Source organism: Salvia splendens, chromosome 6 (assembly GCF_004379255.2).
Source record: "Salvia splendens isolate huo1 chromosome 6, SspV2, whole genome shotgun sequence".
NCBI lineage: Eukaryota > Viridiplantae > Streptophyta > Magnoliopsida > Lamiales > Lamiaceae > Salvia > Salvia splendens.
In genome coordinates this window covers 12,584,672-12,603,491 of record NC_056037.1, presented here as the reverse complement: position 1 = coordinate 12,603,491, position 18,820 = coordinate 12,584,672, and the positions used below count along the sequence as shown (strand labels likewise).

General features: G+C 34.8%; 1 protein-coding gene across 1 annotated transcript; it reads right to left on the bottom strand.

Moving 5' to 3' along the window:
* Window positions 1–208: 208 nt before the first annotated feature.
* On the bottom strand, window positions 209–4,182 carry LOC121809286 (CDPK-related protein kinase-like). The gene is made up of 11 exons (XM_042209819.1): window positions 3,364–4,182; window positions 2,943–3,073; window positions 2,812–2,853; window positions 2,578–2,686; window positions 2,312–2,390; window positions 1,930–2,226; window positions 1,731–1,843; window positions 1,165–1,272; window positions 1,028–1,090; window positions 785–952; window positions 209–688 (listed from the first exon to the last, which is right to left on the bottom strand). The coding sequence occupies exons 1-11, from the start codon at window positions 3,940–3,942 to the stop codon at window positions 548–550; spliced, it is 1,830 nt and encodes a 609-aa protein (XP_042065753.1). The 5' UTR covers window positions 3,943–4,182; the 3' UTR covers window positions 209–547.
* Between the last annotated feature and the right edge of the window lie 14,638 nt (window positions 4,183–18,820).

Sequence of the window (18,820 nt, the reverse complement as noted above, 5' to 3'; positions counted from 1 at the left end):
ATGGTCTGTTGTTGTCCATAACAAGAGGAGACAGTCATGGAAATCTTGATTGCATACTCTTCTAGTTTTGATTTCATTTGGCAATGTCAACTTTGCTTGGTTTGGTACATAAGATTAGGGACTCTAAACTTCCTAGATTTTGGATTTCTTTTTATATGCTATTAATTTTTAGTAGTAATTTACAATATATTCAACTGTATGCGTCAAATTAAAAAGAAAAAAAAGAGATTGAATATATTAGATGGAGTGAAAGATACAAGGAAGGTTACTAAGTCAGCATCGTATGTCAGAAGAGAGGGTATAAATGTCCACTTCAACCTGCTGAGAAATGCTCTCAGCTGCAATCAAAATATAAATTAAAAAAAGAAAAGAAAAAAGAGGGACAAAGTTAACTATGGCTTTACAGTGGCTGCAGAACTGCTTTTGTTGAATTCCAGCAATCCTTAATCTCGTGTCTCAATCTTCAGAAGACGGTAGGCTACCGGAATCTTGAATCTGGCGGTGAATTGCTCTATAAAACAACAACGAAAACAAGCTGAGTAGCATCCTAATGAGGTTTGGCGAGAGCCCGGCTGGAGACTCCGTGCAATAGCTTCACAAATCCAAGGAAACTGAGCTTCCCATCAGTGTGTCTGATCCAGTCATGTAGAACAGCATGAACAGGAACAGAAGGGCTAAGGCCTAGTTCCTGAAACATAAAATTCCATCCACATTCTTTAAGTTTCCACGTTTTCATCGAACCTTAACATGAAATAAGGACTAAGAAAATTGTAGCATGTGTTACCGAAGCTAGTTCCTCGATCATGATAGTCCTGTTGCCATCCTTGTCGAAGAGCTCATAGGCGCAACGAGCATGTTGCTCCCATCTATCGAGAGCTTCCAACTGATACACACTCAAAGCAGCAGCACAGAATTCTTCAAAATCCATTCTTCTATATTGTAGTGCATTCAGCTGTTGTGTGGAGAAAAGACAGAGTAAGTCACAGTTGACTGACAAATTCATAACACATTTGATCCAAAGCCTCACCGAAGCAAGAAAATCAAAGATGCGGGATTCATTCATTGCGTCTGTTGCATTTTTCTTCAAGGCCTGGCCAAAGTAGAGGGACTGTTAGACCAAGTTTTGATACAAACAATAGCAAAAACAATGTGACGACTACCAACCGTTTTAATATTGTTTATACATATGGTGCCGTTTTTATTTGGCTCGAGCAGGGCAAACTGCTCCCTCAAGTAGAAAAGTTCGTCCGCTGTCAGTGTTTTCGATAAAGCCTGCAGAGATCGATGAAGGAAATTTTGGAATCACAACAGCAGATTAGAAGTTTAAAATGACCGGGTAGCAAATCATATAGTCACGAGATAGCTCTCACATTAGGCCCTATGACCGGACACTTACGCATGCGTATTCCTAACAAATTATGAACCCATATCAGTAGAGAAGTGCACCCTAATGTTAGACATCTCTTCCAATCCAATATCTCTGAAGGGAATGCCCATTTTAGGATATCTACCTTAGAGTAAGAAATAACATAGTTAAAGTTGGTTACTCTATCCAGTGTGCGCCTATTACCTAATCACTGAAACCGAAGAATATTTATGATCTTTCAAGTGGAGAGATAATCTACACATCCAGACTCCATCACCATAGCAGATTCAAGTTCAAGCCGAAATACATTTGATGTCTTTCAATGCAATGCACAAAAGAAACTGAAGGAATATACTTTACCCACCTGTAATGCAGCTTTTCTAAGGGGCGATGATCGCATATATGTTTTCATGAGCTTAAATATCAATATATCCAATGGCGCTTTCACGTCACTGGTATTTCTGAGCCACGGATGACCTGAAGCAGCAGATATTTTCGTAAGTTAGTAAATTGGTTTATTTTGTTGGGGGCAGGGTTATTCATTACTAGCATTGGACACTCACACATGGCTTGAGCTGCACTCATTCGTTTCCTCGGATCCTTATTAAGCAAACGTTTGACAAAATCTGTTGCCTCAGAGGACAAAGTTGGCCAAGGTTGTTCCTCATAAGTTGGTTCAGCTTTAACAACAGCACGAAAGATGCCAGATTCAGTTCGAGCCCAAAATGGCCGGCTCCCACATAACAATATATAAGCAATAACACCAATGCTCCAAACATCAGCCTCAGTACTGTATGCCCTATGTAAAACTTCAGGAGCTACATAGTATGCACTGCCAACGATATCATTAAGCCTTTCATCTATAAAGAAATGAATCAATGTCAATCTAACGTGTCAATCATCACTTCCACCACAAATTTTATGAGAAGAACAATTCGGACAAACCTGGTTTCACAAAATCTGATAATCCAAAATCAATGGCCTTCAATGTTGAGTCTTCTTCTTTAGATGTAAACAAGAAATTCTGGTCAAGAGGCATGGTGGACCAGTTAGAGAATACTATAAATAGTAGTATTTCATTAGTAAGTCAAACATGCTAAAAAAGAACATTCAGCTCCAACTGTTTGTTGAGACACTATAATAACACGAGAAGGCAATCTAGGCTTCCAATAAACCATTTGTAACTCAAGACACACGGTTGAAGCTCCTACCTCAGGTTTAAGATCCCGATGTACCACTCCCTGGAGATGGCAGAACGAAACAACATTCAGTATTTGTATCATCACCAACTTTGCATCATCTTCGGTATACTTGCCACCCCTGAACCAATAGGAAACATAACCTATTATAGGTGATGCCATCTCACATGAATATTCAAGCTCAAAACAGCCAGAGTTACAGTAGATTGCCCTCTCAAAACAAAATAAGTTCGTACAAATTGATACCTTGAAAGTATTTTATCTAAAAGTTCACCTCCTTCGCATAACCTGAGAAATTAAGTAAAACTCGAAATCATGCTTCTACACATTATAAGCAAATAAGAGAATAATCAAACACAAAGGCAAGCATAACTTACTCCATGACTACATAAACATTGTCATGATCTTCATAAGCATCAAAAAATTGGATGAGATTGATGTGCCCTGTCAAAGCTCTCAATATCTTCACTTCCTTTCTCACATCTTCTATAGCTATAGCTGTGGTCATCTAGAAACACAAACCAGCAACCAACATCAGACAAATTCGTCAATAAACACTGTCATTAGGATCTCAAACAGTTTGAAAAATGGCATGCAAGATCCGGACATTTATCTTTCATCTCCATAAAACTATTTCCAGACCTCATCATCCAATATTAAAATTAATTTATTTCAACCATCTTCCATAACATAACCTCTTTCACAAAATATAACCCCTTTCTGAATTCAACAGATCTCCACAAAACAAAATCCCATCAAGATTTAAAAAAACACCAGATCACCAAAACAAAATCTCACCTTGGCTTTAGGTATGACCTTAACAGCAACTTCCTGGCCCTTGAGCTCCCCCTTCTTGAACTTGGCCTTACAAGTGAACCCAAAATGCCCTCGCCCAACTTCTTCCCCAACCTCATATTTGCTATAGAAATTCTTCGAAAAGCCGAAGCTTTTTTCCAAACCCGCCCCTTCCACCTCCTTCCCCTCGGGTATCGCCGCCTCATTCGGCTTCACCGAGCCGTGCCGCCGCGCCAGCACCGCCTTGATGTGCTTTGCCGGAGACGGCGGCGGAAACGGCCTCTTGAAAAACCTCCTCGGCGTCCCACTCCCGGGCGCCGGAGATCTCGCCGGAGACTTCTTGGAGAAGAGATAATGAGCTGGGCTCGGGCTGTAGAAGGGGAAGAACGGAGACTTTTTTCCCGCTTCTTCGCCCTTTTTCTTCTCGAGGTTTCCAGGACTTCCCGCATTCTCGCCGCTATTCTTCGCCGGAACTGGCTGTTCATCGTTATTCTGCCCCGGAGCATAATTATCGCTGATTTCATCTGATGAATGGAAATTGAGCTCTTGACAGGGTTTGGGTTTAGAAGTGCAAACTCCCATTTCCGTTTAAACACACAAAATCTCTGTTTCTTTTTCTTGTATTGCTCCGCAGCAGCTGAAAACCTTGTTTCAATACAAAAAAGGAAGCGAGGAAAAACCCAAAAATTTCAAAGATTTGAACACATTTTTATAGAGGGACTTCAGCTTTGAATCTCTGTGAAAGAAGAAAGTGGAGGTGAGAGAGAGGGATCTGCGTAGAAGGTGATAAAAAGTAAACGACGATGGGTGCTTTGTAATAAAAAAGGAAAAACCAAACTCAAAATAATGGGTTTTAGGCTTAATTAAAATAATTTTAAAAAATAAAATAACAGTAATGAGGAATTATAATTAAAGATAATGAATGTAACGACTGTGGTCCAGGGTGTACAGTTGAGGTCCACGTGGCATGACGTGGTAGGTTTTAATCTTGATTAACAAGTGAGAATAAGAATTTGTTTTTCTCTTTGGAAACTAGTGAGGTTTATTAATACAGTAATATTTTGGGATGGGTGACCAAGGAATTTCTTGATTAAGTTATCTAATTTGTTTTCTTTTGATTGTCAAGATATTTCTTTTTGTTTTTTACTGCGTATGTTTGTCTGCAATGCTTTGCAACCCCCAAATGCCAAAGAGGATTAGTTGAATTCTTGATAGTTAATCAAGCAGAAGTTAAGACAAGTTTCTTGAACTTTTAGATTAGCTTCAATCTACAAATCTTGGTGCCCTTAAAATAAATAAAAAGGTAACTAAAAAGGTAAAATAAATAACTACTTTTAATTGTATTTGTCAATAGTTTGATAGTAGGGATTACGTCCGTACACCATATCAATTGTATTTGTCAATAGTTTTATTTTTAAAATTTTATTCTACTAAAAAAATTATTTCCAACTTTTGTGTTATATTCATACCAATATGTGCGACTTACAATTCGGTCATGTATTACATTTATAAGAAGGTTTCATCCAGTTTTAATTCAGTAATCAAGTGTAAAATATTAAAATTTTATTTTAAAATGGATTGGAATGCCATGAGCAATAATGATTAACCATTTCAACAATTCAAGAAGTTACATTAAGTAGAATAGAACAATACAGGAACACTAATATTTTATAGGTCAAATTTAAGTAAAATGAATAAATAATAGTGATAGTAAATTTTTCCTTAATAAAAATATTTGAGTATAATAACTATAGTAACGTAAAAAGTGTCCATTCTATTATTATAAGATATTCAAGTTTTGTATTTTCTGCCATTTCGGAAATTGTAAAATGAGGTTGCAACTATAATGATTGCGTCGAAATGTTATAAATTATATTTTTTGCAAATAAACATGCTAGAATTAAAAAATAAGGTACCAACATGGCATCATCTACTTATTTGTGAAAGAAATACCTAATGCACATGGTAAAAAATTAAAAATCAAACGAACATGATATGAGAGTAAATTCTCACTGTTTTGCATTTTAAAATATGAAACTCGATTTTATTAATAAAACTAAAGAAGTGTAATCTAATATTGTAAACTTTGATAATTGTAATTTGTACGCAAACGGCACGCCAAAAAGTGATGCAAAATATTCAATTCCGGTACCGGAATTCTAGATATACTCTTACTTTGGAAAGGAAGAAAATAGAAATAAACAAACATATACTAAAACCTATGAAAATACTCCTATAATTTATTGAGACGCCGTTTTAATAAGACAAATAATTTGAAGTAAGAATAGCGGAATCGAAAAATCCTTTGTCTTGGTGTTGTGCCGCAAGGATCAATCAATTCAAATTTAACTTATTCTGCTTTTTCACTTACTTTTTATTCTCGTTGTTATTTTTATGCTCCTTTTCTTCAATGTCTTCGAGCCAACTATTTGTGCCCAATAATGTTCTCTTATTTTTTTTCATTTTATATGCTAATTTTTTGTAATGTCTTCTATACAACTTTTTTGACTCGCGTAATTATTTATTCATGTTTGAACACAAAAAGAAAGAAGCTTAAATTGGTGGGATAGTAAAGAAAAGAGGTCAAATTTTATTTGTTAAATAACACGTTTAATCATATTCGAAACGGATTACGTTTCTAAAGAATTTACACATACTCCTTCACCATGTTAACTAGTAGAGTTGTCAACTGGGCCTGGCTGGGCTGAAAGAATTTACACATACTCCTTCACCATGTTAACTAGTAGAGTTGTCAACTGAGTCGGGCTGGCCCAGGCCCGGCTCGTCAGAGAAATGGATCGGGCTAGGGCTGGGCTTTTTTAGTGTAACGGGCTCCATTTGGGCCTATTTGTAAACCCAAGCCCAATCCAAGCTTGGCCCAGGCCCAGCTCAGCCCAGCCTAGCTTCAACCCACTCACTTAATTAAATATGGTTAGGTTTATGATTTAATTAAAACTAATATATTAAATGGCAATGCACTATTAATAAATTACTAGTTTATAAGTAATAAAAGTGGCGTGCCAGCCGCTTAATTAAAAAGAGATTGATGATTAGTAAATATAAGAGGCGTTCCAGATCCAACCTTCATTCTCAATTTTTATTCCATCGGTCTTCTTCTCTCTCTTTGCTTTAATATTATACCTCTCTCTACACGAGTAACAATTCAGGAACAATTATATCTCAATCGATCCTTCTTCCCAAAATTCTTATTTAATCAGTTATGGAGGGGAGAGGAGTTAACTTTCACTATTTTCGATTCTCCAATTCCAAGTTTTCAACGGTATAATCTTAATTGTTCTTCTCTAATTTTCCTATAAATACATGTAATTGTATTCTCCATTCCATCTTCATCCCTACTCCAATTCTCTTACTCTTATTCTCTGTATCCTCAGTCATTGTTGTCGAGAATCATCCATCTTCATCCAACTGTTCATCTGGTGGATTTGGTGTTGTCGAAAATCATCCAATCGAAGTATCATTTGTCTGATTTGGTGTTGCTGAACTGCCAATAATCACGTGGTTTGTTTTAATTTTTGATTTATATAACTGTTCTGGTTTAATATTTGTTACTGTTGATTTTTTATATAGCTAATTTTGCTCCAGTTGTGATTTATTTGTTTAATTTTGTTATAGCTTCATTGCCTGTTTATTTCTTGGCTATTTTATATCATAAAATGAAAAGATTTATGGGAATGTCTCATAGTTCATCTTCTAGAACACCACAAAATGAGTTTGTTCCTCTTTTTTCAGAATCTGCATCACAACCACAGCATGTAAAGTTAGAGGAGGAACAAACCACTGTTGTTGAAACTCAAACTTCTATTGCAGTTAAAAAACCACCAGTTAGATCTAAGACTAGTAAAGTGTGGAATTATTTTACCTTGAATGATGAAAAAGCAGCTTGTAAGCTCTGTAGGGTCAAATTTGCTTTTAAAGTTAATTATGGCACTGGTACTTTAACTAGACATTTGAATAATCATCACAAGAATTGGGAAGATAATGACTTGTTAGATGATAGTAGACAGCAAAATTTAGATATTTCATCTAGTGGTGCTGTTATAAATTGTGCATATAAACAAGATGAAGTGAGAATTGAACTTGCTAAACTTGTTATAGGAGTTGAACTTCCTTTTAATTTTGTGGAAACTCTATATTTTACAAAGATGGTTACAAAATATATGAATTTGAAATTATTGCTTTGAAAACATTGTTTTCTAAATTAAATTCTAAAATTTCTTTAACTACCGACTTATGGCTTGGTAGAAAAGGTTTGCATTATTCATGTGTTACAGCCCATTGGATAAATGAAAATTTCATGTTGGAAAAAAGAATAATTGATTTTTCCTTACTTGAGCATCCACATGATGGTATATCTATATATCAAGTTGTTATGTCTTGTTTGAATTATTGGGAAATAAGTGATAAAATTATGTCTATTACATTAGACAATGCATCAAATAATGGCAAAGCTATTGAGTATTTTATTGAATTTTTGAAGCCAAATTTTGATGAGATTTTTTTTCACGTTCGTTGTGTTTGTCATGTCCTACATCTATGTGTATGTGATGGAATGAAAAGTATTAGACCTCATATTGATCTTATACGAGATTGTTTGTTATTCATTACATCATCTTCGGTTAGGTAGCAAAAGTATAGGAGGATGGTTAAAAGTACGAAAATGAAATTTAAAATTCCTTCTATTGATGTAAAAACGAGGTGGTCTTCAACTTATAGAATGTTAATGGAAGCTAAACCCTATTCTGCAATAATAATACGCTATATGAAAGAAGAAGAAAAATCTATCATTAGTGTTATTAGTGAGAAGAATTGGGAGATTGTTGAGATATTAATACCTCTTTTACAAACGTTTAGTGATATGACTAATGTTATGTCCGGTAGTTGTTATCCTACTTCCAATATTATGTTGCGTGAAATGGTTAACATTGTTAAAAATTTTGATGAGCATAGAAATATGGAAAATGTGAAAGACAATATTGGAAAGATGGAGATTAAATGGAAAAAGTATTATCAAAATGTTCCTTTTTGTGCTATTTTTCTTATATTTTTTTATCCAAGATGCAAAAAGGATGGTTGTGAAGTTTATCTTGAAGAATATTACTCGTGTCTTGGTATTGAAAATCCTATAACAAATGATCAAATGGAGGATTGTTTGAATTTGTTAGTTGGTTCATATACCTCTTGTTTTAAAAATACATTACAACTGCTATTCCATCTTCTTCCAACAAAAACAACAGTGGTTGTTCATCTAGTTATGCACTTCTAGATAAAATAAAAAAGAGAAAAAGTGATTCTGGTACTAGATCAACAAATGAGCTTAAACATTATTTAAGCTTAGATTTAGTGGAAAACTTGAGGATTTTGATATTCTACATTGCTAGAAAATGGAACAAAATAATTATCCTATTTTATCTATGATTGCACGTGATCTACTAACATGTCAAATGTCTAGTGTAGCATCCGAAAGTGCTTTTAGTGCAGGTGCAAGAACAGTGACAGATAGAAGAACTCGATTGACGCCAAAATCTATCAAATTTTGCATGCTTTTGAAGAATTGGATGGATGAAGAATTTCGATTGAACAAGTTGAAGAGGCTTGAAAGATATAGAATGTAAAAAATGATAAAAGAAGGTCAAGAAGATGAAGACGGCGAACCGGATTTGGTAATTAATGCACAAGAAGATCAAGAGCCGGATATCGAGAGATTTTATTTTCCAATAATGGATTATTACTATTCAAGTACTAATGACCCATCCAAACTTTACTTTTGATTGGCAAAATTATCCGGACTAACTCTTCGAACATGTAATATTTTTTGTAAAATTACAATTGAAGTATTTACATTTAAGAATTTTTTTGTTTATGTTGATTATTATTAAATTGTCAAAGCCCGGCCCAGTTCAGCCCTGCCCGGCCCAGCTCGGCCCACTGACCAAGTGGGTCTGGGCTGGGTTGAGATATATGAAAATAAGCCCGGCCCGGCACAACTCGTTTTAGACCCTGGTCCTGGGCCGAGCTGGGCCTCAATACCCTCGGGCCTCGCCGGACTGGGCCGGGCTGGGCTAGCCCGGCCCAGTTGACAACTCTATTAACTAGCCTGTCAGGCGCCTAAAATTTAATTCAATAATAGATTGGAGTAATGTTTTAAAAGCTCATATATGTAACTAATATTTTACAAAAGTTGCTAAATTTTAAAAAAAATGGAAAAATCGTGATAGAAACTTTAATCGATTCTTTTTTAAAAAGCTTGACTATGATTTTACAAAATCAATGTTCCATAATGTTTCGACTTTCGAGTTATTCAAGTCTACAATTTTGCTATTTAATACTACTACTATTAAATACGCGGTTATTTTATATTTATCTTGTGCATAATATTTGATTGTATCCGCACATTGTTGTAAATTAATGTTGCCCTTTTTATATCATGATTTCACACATAAATTTAGTTGAATAATCATGATGCCAAATCATTAAGAATAGTTCAATCGAATACAATTTGAATAACATAATAAGATATACGATTTTTTCAAATATGTGAATGAATGAAACTATACAATAATATAATCACTGAAAACTAAAGATTTAAGTTGCTTTATTGAATATGTAATTCCTTTTTAAATCGACCGAACAAAATATAACTCTTAAATTATTTTTACATATTTTTGCTCGAAATAATAGAATAAAATTGGTAAATTTTCAATTTAACGAAAATTGGATACTATTATAATAATAATAATAATAATAATAATAATAATAATAATAATTGAAAAGATATCCAGTGTTTGAATTGTATTACTGCATATCTCGATCTGCATGGGTGTGAATAGTTTGAATATATTGAAGTTCATGCCTGAATATATATTGTGTTCGCCATAACTCATAGTAGGATCTAAAGTTTGAACTTCCAATATAATTTTAGTTGAATATATAGCCACAAAATAAAAAGTAGTAATCATTTTCCTTCAACAAAAGGTGTTGATATGTGTGTGAGTTGGTCCTGCGATAAAGATGTTAATGTTTATAGTCAGGTCTCAAGTTCAGTCCTCCATAATACGACCTTTAAATTTAAATTTAAATTTAAATTTATATATCCATTAAAAAAATTGTCTGATCTAATTAAAAAAAGTGTCAATATTATTTGTAATAAAACAATTCTTTTATATTGGAACTTTGGGAGTTTCAATGATAGTGGCGAACAGTTTCGTTAGCCAATGGAGTTTCAAATTTAACATAGAATTTGTACAAATATAATTGAGGCATATTGGGATGATATTTATATACTTATATTCACTTTATATAATTTATTTGCATTTTGTTAGCTCTCTGGTGATAGAGATAGAGAGGCAGCCAACCTCATTAGTTACCTAAATCATGTCCGTGATATTCAATGTACTAAGGTATATGCAAATAGTCTCATAATCATGTATCTATCTTTTCAAAGGAAAATAGGGTAAGCAAAATTATACGTAGGGAAGTTGTAATATTGGGTTAGGAAAGTTATTAAAAAAATTAGAAATTAATATGTTAACCTTAAAAAGTTATACGCGTAAATTCAGGAAGTGTTATGTAACCGCTAAAAAAAGCCTGAGTAAATTTTACAGACTAACAACTTTATTTGATAATTTACGAGCACATTGCTAGTGGACATCGAGCAACAAAAACTTTATCGGGCATTTTGCAAGTAACATTGAAAGCTTAGATCGTATCGAAAATTTCAAAGTATGTACCAAGCAATGTTTTGTCGTTGAATTGCCAAGTACCGTACTCGATAAACCACCAAATATTTGGAGCAATTTTTGATACAATTGTGATTCTAATTGGAAAAATTGCACGAAAAAAAATTGATCAATTTTGAGATAATTCATACTTATTCCTGTTGCATGAAATATCATTTTCGGATAATAAAGTCAATAGTAGGATTACATAGTTAAAGACAATTGAAAATAAAATTTCCTAAAAAAATAATTCAAAGCCAACAATGAATTTTAGGTCAGGTCATTAATTACTTACTTCACGTTGCTACAATTATGAAAACTCATGTGCTATTTAATAAGTCGTAGGAGAACTATTATATTCAATATAAATGAATATCAATCACTAGAAATGGATTTTACCAATCACTACTAGAGCATCCACGTCCATGCTCTTAGGCAAGAATATGGAAGTGTGCCCGGACCCACTTTTATTCATTTTTTACTACATGCTCTTCCCTAAGAGCACAACACACACCCACATCCATACTCTTCCGTAAGGACATGCTCAAGAGTTCCACCATTCTATTATTCAATTTAAATAAAAATATTTCCACAATATTAGAATGCATTAAAAATATCCAGAATACTATTACAAATTACTAAAAAATTACAAATTACATAATTCAAATCCTAAAAATTAAAAATTCCATAATAAAAAAATTAAAAAAAATATTCAAAAAAACGGTAATAAACCGCTATATTTTTTGGGAATCCGAAAATATTTTTTTTAATATTTGGTATTATTTTCGATTGGTTTAAAAAAAATGAAATTACAACGGCCAATCGCACGCTGCCACGTCGCCATGCTCAGCGGCACGGACGTGCTCTTAGAGCATCCACAACCGTGCTCTTGCCAGCGGCACGGTTGTGGGCCCGGGCGGTACTATTCATGCCTGCTCTCTGGCAAGAGCACAACACCCACAACTGTGCTCTTCCGCAAGGACGAGCACAATTAATATAAAATTCAATTACACAAAAACATTTCCATAATATTAAAATTCATTTAAAACCCACAATAAATATTACAAATGACAAATAAAATTAAACATTGCATAATTAAAATCCTAAAAATTAAAAATTACATAATTAAAATCCTAAAAATTAAAAATTACATAATTAAAATCCTAAAAATTAAAAATGACACTACTCGTTGCCGAATTTCGCCCACATGTGGTTGATTAGGTCTTCTTGTAGTTGATTGTGGATTCGAGTATCGCGCATTGTGTGTCTTGTCTCGATCCTCTGGCCAACCGTCGTATGCTCGCCTCGGCGTAGGGGAGACCTCGCTGTTGAGCTTCCGGCTTCGTCCTCGTCGTAGAAGCTAGCCGCCCTCGGCCCTTCGTCGGCTATAATCATGTTGTGTAATATAATACACGTGAACATGATGTCGGCGATATTATTCACGTACCACAGCCGAGCCGGGGCCTTCACAATGTTGAATCGAGCTTGAAGGACCCCGAAGGCTCTTTCGACATCTTTCCGCGCTGACTCTTGACGCTGCGCAAAAAGAACCCGTCTCGGGTCGTGCGGGTTGTGGAGCGTCTTCACGAACGTCGACCACCTTGGGTAGATACCATCGGCGAGATAGTAACCCATGCGGGTATATATTTCCGTTGATGGTGAAGTCGATCGCCGGTGCTACACCATTCATCACATCATTGAAGAGTGGTGACGAATATAGCACATTCAAGTCGTTGTTGGATCCAGCAACGCCGAAATATGCATGCCAAATCCATAGGCGGTAGTCGGCGACCGCCTCAAGGATAAGCGTTGGGCCGCCGCCTTTGTGACCGCTCAAGTGTTGCCCCCTCCAAGCAGTCGGACAATTCTTCCACCTCCAATGCATGCAGTCAATGCTGCCAAGCATTCCGGGAAAGCCATGGACTGATTCATGAAGACGAAGCAACCGTTGGCAATCATCAGTGGTGGGTGCTCGAAGGAATTCATCCCCAAAAGCAGAACGAACGCCCTCGCAAAAATTCTTTAAACATAGGATTCCAGTGGACTCACCGATATGCAAATACTCGTCGAACATGTCGGCCGTTTGCCCAGTAGCGAGTTGTCGGATGGCACACGTACACTTCTGCAACGCCGTGATACTTTGCCGGCCGGCTGCATCTACACCTGTTTGAAAGTATTCAACACGTGCGGACAATGTGTTGACAATTCGCATGAACAAGCGCTTTGACATGCGAAAACGGCGCCTGAAGTAATCTGCCGGAAACCGCGGCTGGTCGGCAAAGTAGTCGGCAACGAGCCTTTCGTGGGCTCCCTCCCGGTCACGATGGATGTACCGTCGATTTGATCTGGTTCGTTGAGGAGGAGGAGCAGGGGTATTCGCCGTGACATATGCTTCGTAAGCGGCACGATGTTGTTCGTAGTATTCTTGTTCTTCGCGTTCCGCTTCCGCCATAATATGGGTGAAATCCATTTGAGATTTTGAGTGGGTGATGAATGTGTTGATAGTTTGTATGAGAATTATGAATGAGAGATGAATGAGAGATGATTTGATGTGATAAATGGATGATGAATGTGTGTATTTATAGATGATTTTGGGGAAAAAAAAATAAAAAAAAATCAAAAAATTTCAGAAAAAACGGGAAAAAACGGCCATATTTTTGGGATTTGGAAAATATTTTTTTTTTATTTTTTAGCATTATTTATAATTAAATACCGATTTTTAAAAAAAAAATAAAAAAAAGTTTAAACACAACGGCTATGCCGTTGACGAATGGGAGCGCGCCACGTGTGCGTCCGCTGGCACGGACGTGCTCGATACATCGAGCAGCGCCGTGCCAGCGGCGGCGGTCCTGCGCCTTGCCAACGGCGCGGACGGCGGTGGCGTCTTTCGCCACCGCTGCGGATGCTCTTATTATCGAGCAGGACCGTGCCGTTGGCGGGAGCATAGCGGCAGACATAGCTGTGTCGCGCCGCTGGCACGGACGCCGTCTGCCCCAGAGAGTGGCGATGGGGATGCTCTTATTGGCCTTGCAAATCAGATTATATAATACCAAATACGACATAAGAGATTCAAATTAACATGCAAATCAGATTATATAATACCAAATACGACATAAGAGATTCAAATTAACATGCTAGTATTTATTACTTGTATAATACTACTCGACAACTACATTATCTAGCTCCCAATCCATACTTTTTTATGAAGTGAGTTACGTTACCGATAGTACTATTTTGTTTACGAAAAGTAGAAAAAGAAAGCAATTGAGAATCACCAACAGCATCTTGGACAAATCAAATTGCACTACAATCCAAACAGGAGTGAAACATCCACGCCCACCAGAAACAAATAAAAATAAAGAAAAATAGTAGATGAATAATATTTAAGGTAGATATGACAGGCACATAATCCTTGTCCCATAAATATTTGACCCCATTTTTGTGTTAATTGTGATAACCATGTCTGCAACTTGCAATAACTGCTTCGCTTCTAAAGTGGCAAACCTCATCAATTCAATCTTGAAACCTTTTCTCTCATTTTTCTTTCACCATCACTTCTCCCTTCCTTGAATCACTTATTTACATGTATACCTCTTTTAATTATACCAAATATATTAATCCTAATTACTATCTCTATTACCCCCTAATCGACCACACTATATGAACACCAATGCAACATTTTTTTAACAATTGTTAGGTTCATTTCATACCGGCATATCATCTACACTAACACATATTCATTCATATTTGGTGAGCGAATAACTAAGATTTCACATTAATTTTATCACCCTAAAAATAGAATTACTAGTATTGATTTGGGGGTGACATTTGTACGTGTAATGAGATATGCATGATACCCAACTCAAATTACTTTCAACAACTTCACCAACCCAACTTCATGGAAAAACTTGCTTCAGTCGTTGATTATGAAAAGGGCTTCTAACCATATGTTTTTCCTATTATAATAAATATATAAAAAAAAAGCGTGCCAAAATGGTAATCTTGACCACCACTTTCTTTGTCTTAATTGCCACGAAATTAATTCACGTCTACTTAACAATAAATAAGATTAAATGCTCCTTTTGATTTTCAAACGCCAAGGGTATGAATACGATGCTATATTAGTAATTACTTAGTTTTTTGTTTGAACATTTTTTTTCCTCTGGATAGTCTAGAAAATAAAGACGCGTGACTTTATTCCCTGCACGTATGAGAAAAATAATATGAAAATTATGCATGGAGTCTTCTATAACTAATTAATCTTGTAATCCCTTTGTCCACTGCCAATAATCTATGTATTATAAAATTCGAGTTTTAATGTATAACCGGCACATAATGAGAGATCACTAAAAACTCTCGTGCAATTGTTGCAACTAATTATAAATTTAGTTAGGAATTATTTAGTTTTTTGGTTAGGGATTATAAATTCCAAATTAGAGTTAATTAAATACTTAGAATTTATTTATCTTTTAGTTATAATGTATTAATTAATCTCTCATTAAAAAATTAGTACTAATTAATTAAGATAGAAGCACGGCACATTTATATGAACTTGAATGTTTATCCGTGATAGTTACACACGCTAATATATCAGCATATGTCAATTAAAAACTACTATTAATTAAATAAATATACGCATGGATTTGATTATATGCACTAATTAATTACTGAAAATAAATTGTGCCGTGTAAATAAAGTATGTATATACCGTGTTTCACTGTGGAAAGCATTCCTACAAGGAGGAAATCATGCACTATATATTTAAAGAAATAATAATAATAATAATCTTCCCTCATTAAGATATTCTAGAAAACTTTAACAATCAAACCTATTGAGCTCTGTACATGCATTCAACTTTGTCAAAAAGTCAATTAAAATAATAATGCAAATGATAGTATTATTTATAATTGTACTCTATATATTAAAAAGAAAGATCCTTAATCAATCCATTTCCTTCACCTTATTTAGATTCTCCGAAGGGTAATCTGTCTTATATATATTGGTGTTGACTTCAAAAAAAGAGAGAGTGACAATGATGAAGAATGATTTGTTGCAATTCAAAGTCAAAAGCATGGACCCCTCACCCATTATACCTTTTAATCTTTTTTTATATGCAATAGTGCAATGTAATCTCTCTAGATCTCTTTTATCTATCCTTGTGTCTCCTTAAATTTACATGAAGATGAAACTACCAACATCTTTACTTCTTTATTCGACTAAAGAAAAGCAATAAAATCGAGATGGGTTAGTCCTTGATCAGTTTTTAGTGGTTCAAATGGAGTAGTCCATGAATTGATTATGAATACATGCCTGATTCATGAATATGATCATATGATTATGAAGAAACAGTTATAATTTTAATTACTGAAAAATATATATTTTTGAATTGATAATTTAATATATTGAATCTGCCTGATTTGGATGCATTTGTGAATTAATTTCTGTCTAGGTGATAAAATTCGAAGCGAAATCATTTGACTATACCTCCGTCCCACAATAAGAATTTAGTTTTTCCATTTCGGTCTGTCCCACAATAATAGTCATATTTTATTTTTATTATAAATGGTAAGTAGGTCCCACATTTTCAATCATCTTAACCCATTCACATTTTATTAGTATAAAACTAAATACAATTCTTGCTATGGAGGGAGTAATTAATTTCGTGTGATTCGACAAAGAGACATCTTTCAATCGTTTCACCTACAAATATCCAGTAATGGGACAGAAACAATCCTAGGAAATTGGGTTCGTCCTTCTCCTTTTCCATATAAAATAGTGGTATACACATAAGATTTAACTATGAGTATTAAATAGTTGTAAATAAAAGAGGAGACAAAGAATAAACATAAAAATGTGAGTTCGTCGTGGACCAACAAAAACTACCTACCCTAAACGGTGGTACCATTAATGTTGGCGGGCCCAATTTGATACGCGTGACATTAACTTTACCCTATGCGGCCCAAATTTTAAGCCTATAATTAGGGTGGGAACTCTTTATGTTTGTGTCAAAATTTTCAGAGTTAGATATTCCACTCTATAATTTTGGATGCAGTTTACAATGATATAACAAAAAAAGAAATCCTATAATATCATGAAAAACAAATCGTAAGCATGGTAGAAAACATATTAGGTCTGACTTACTTCCTTCATGCCACATGCTCTCTCCGTCCGCAAATAAGAGTCTCGTTTTTACATTTTAGTCCGTTCATGAATAGGAGTCTCGGTTCACTTTTACCATAAATGGTAATAGGGTCCCGCATTCCATTAACTCATTCCACTCACATTTCATTTAAAACTAATATATATAAGTGTGACTCATATTCTACTAACTCTTTTCTACCCACTTTTCTTAAAACCCGTGCCGCCAAGGAATGAGACTCCTAATGACGGACGGAGGGAGTATTTAACAATCTTATGCTTGGATACTGACAACTTCCAAAAAGCGATATCTTCATGATCTCCTATTCTCCTTACTGCATCTGTTAAGTATCGCCTAACATTTTCTTCAAATTCTAAGACCAATTGAAGAAAGTTATGCGTAGCTTCAATTTCCCTTGGGTCACTAACTTAGTAAACCTGTTTGTTAGATTTTTCACCTCCAAATATCTTATCAAGTTGCAGGATTTTCGTCTCCAACAGGTGTCGAATGTAATGATATTTAAACTACACATGCTTTGTTTAAAATGAAATTTTGGCTTTTTTGCCAAAAAAAAAGTAACACTCGGGTTGTCCTTGTGAAAAGTATGTTATTTATGTTCTCCTTCCTAAGCTCATCTAAGAAATATTATCTCTTTGCAAACTACATATTCAGCCTCTGTAGTAGACAAGCGATAGTCTTCTGCAACATAGAAGTCCATGAAATATAGTTATATCACCGTAAGTAAAAATATATCTGATTGTACTTTTTCTGCCATCAAGATCATTAGATGCCAAGACTGCGTCTTCCGTCTACCAAAATTAGTTTTATACTTTCTTTTAGTTCGTTCTAGTTATGGAAACTATATTAGTATAATTTTTTTCTCTGTTTGTTTCTCGCTTCTATTTATTTTATTTTTTCTCCCATGCTTTACCAATTACTGTTAGATTCATGTCTTCCATATAAAAAGATTATTTTTTTTATAGCTTCAAAAGCAATTATTCGAATCTCCATTGTCACCTAGAAAACATTATAGTTGGCCGTGCACACTCTCAATCACTAACTGCATCTCCCACAGACATGTTGTAGGCTAGCGGTAAACCCATTATTGGCAAAGGGAAAAGTATAATTTAGTTGTTCAATTAACTGTGGTGTAAAATGAACACAATGATGCAATTTTTGGGTGGTTTAATTATTTAGTGTAGACATGTGCAGTCGTTATCTTGAGTAAAAAAAGAGAGGGTGAAATTGAAAAATTGAAGTTGGTGAGGTAGGACCACATTAGTGTAATACTTGTGACATAATAAACACGAAACTCAACTTAGAGGTTGCCTCAAATCTCAAGAATCATACAAACATACATTTCATGCATGCTTACAACAACGATCCATTACACTCAACATATTCGTTTTTGGATAAATGAAAAGAGAGATGCTTCGTTCACAATTTGAAAATATATAATTACTACTACTTTCTCTAAAAATTGGCGTGCACTAAACTAAAATACACTATACAAATAAACTATTGAGAAAAAAATATGAGCCAATTAAGAATTAATACGAATGGTAATAAAGCAGTTATTCCAATT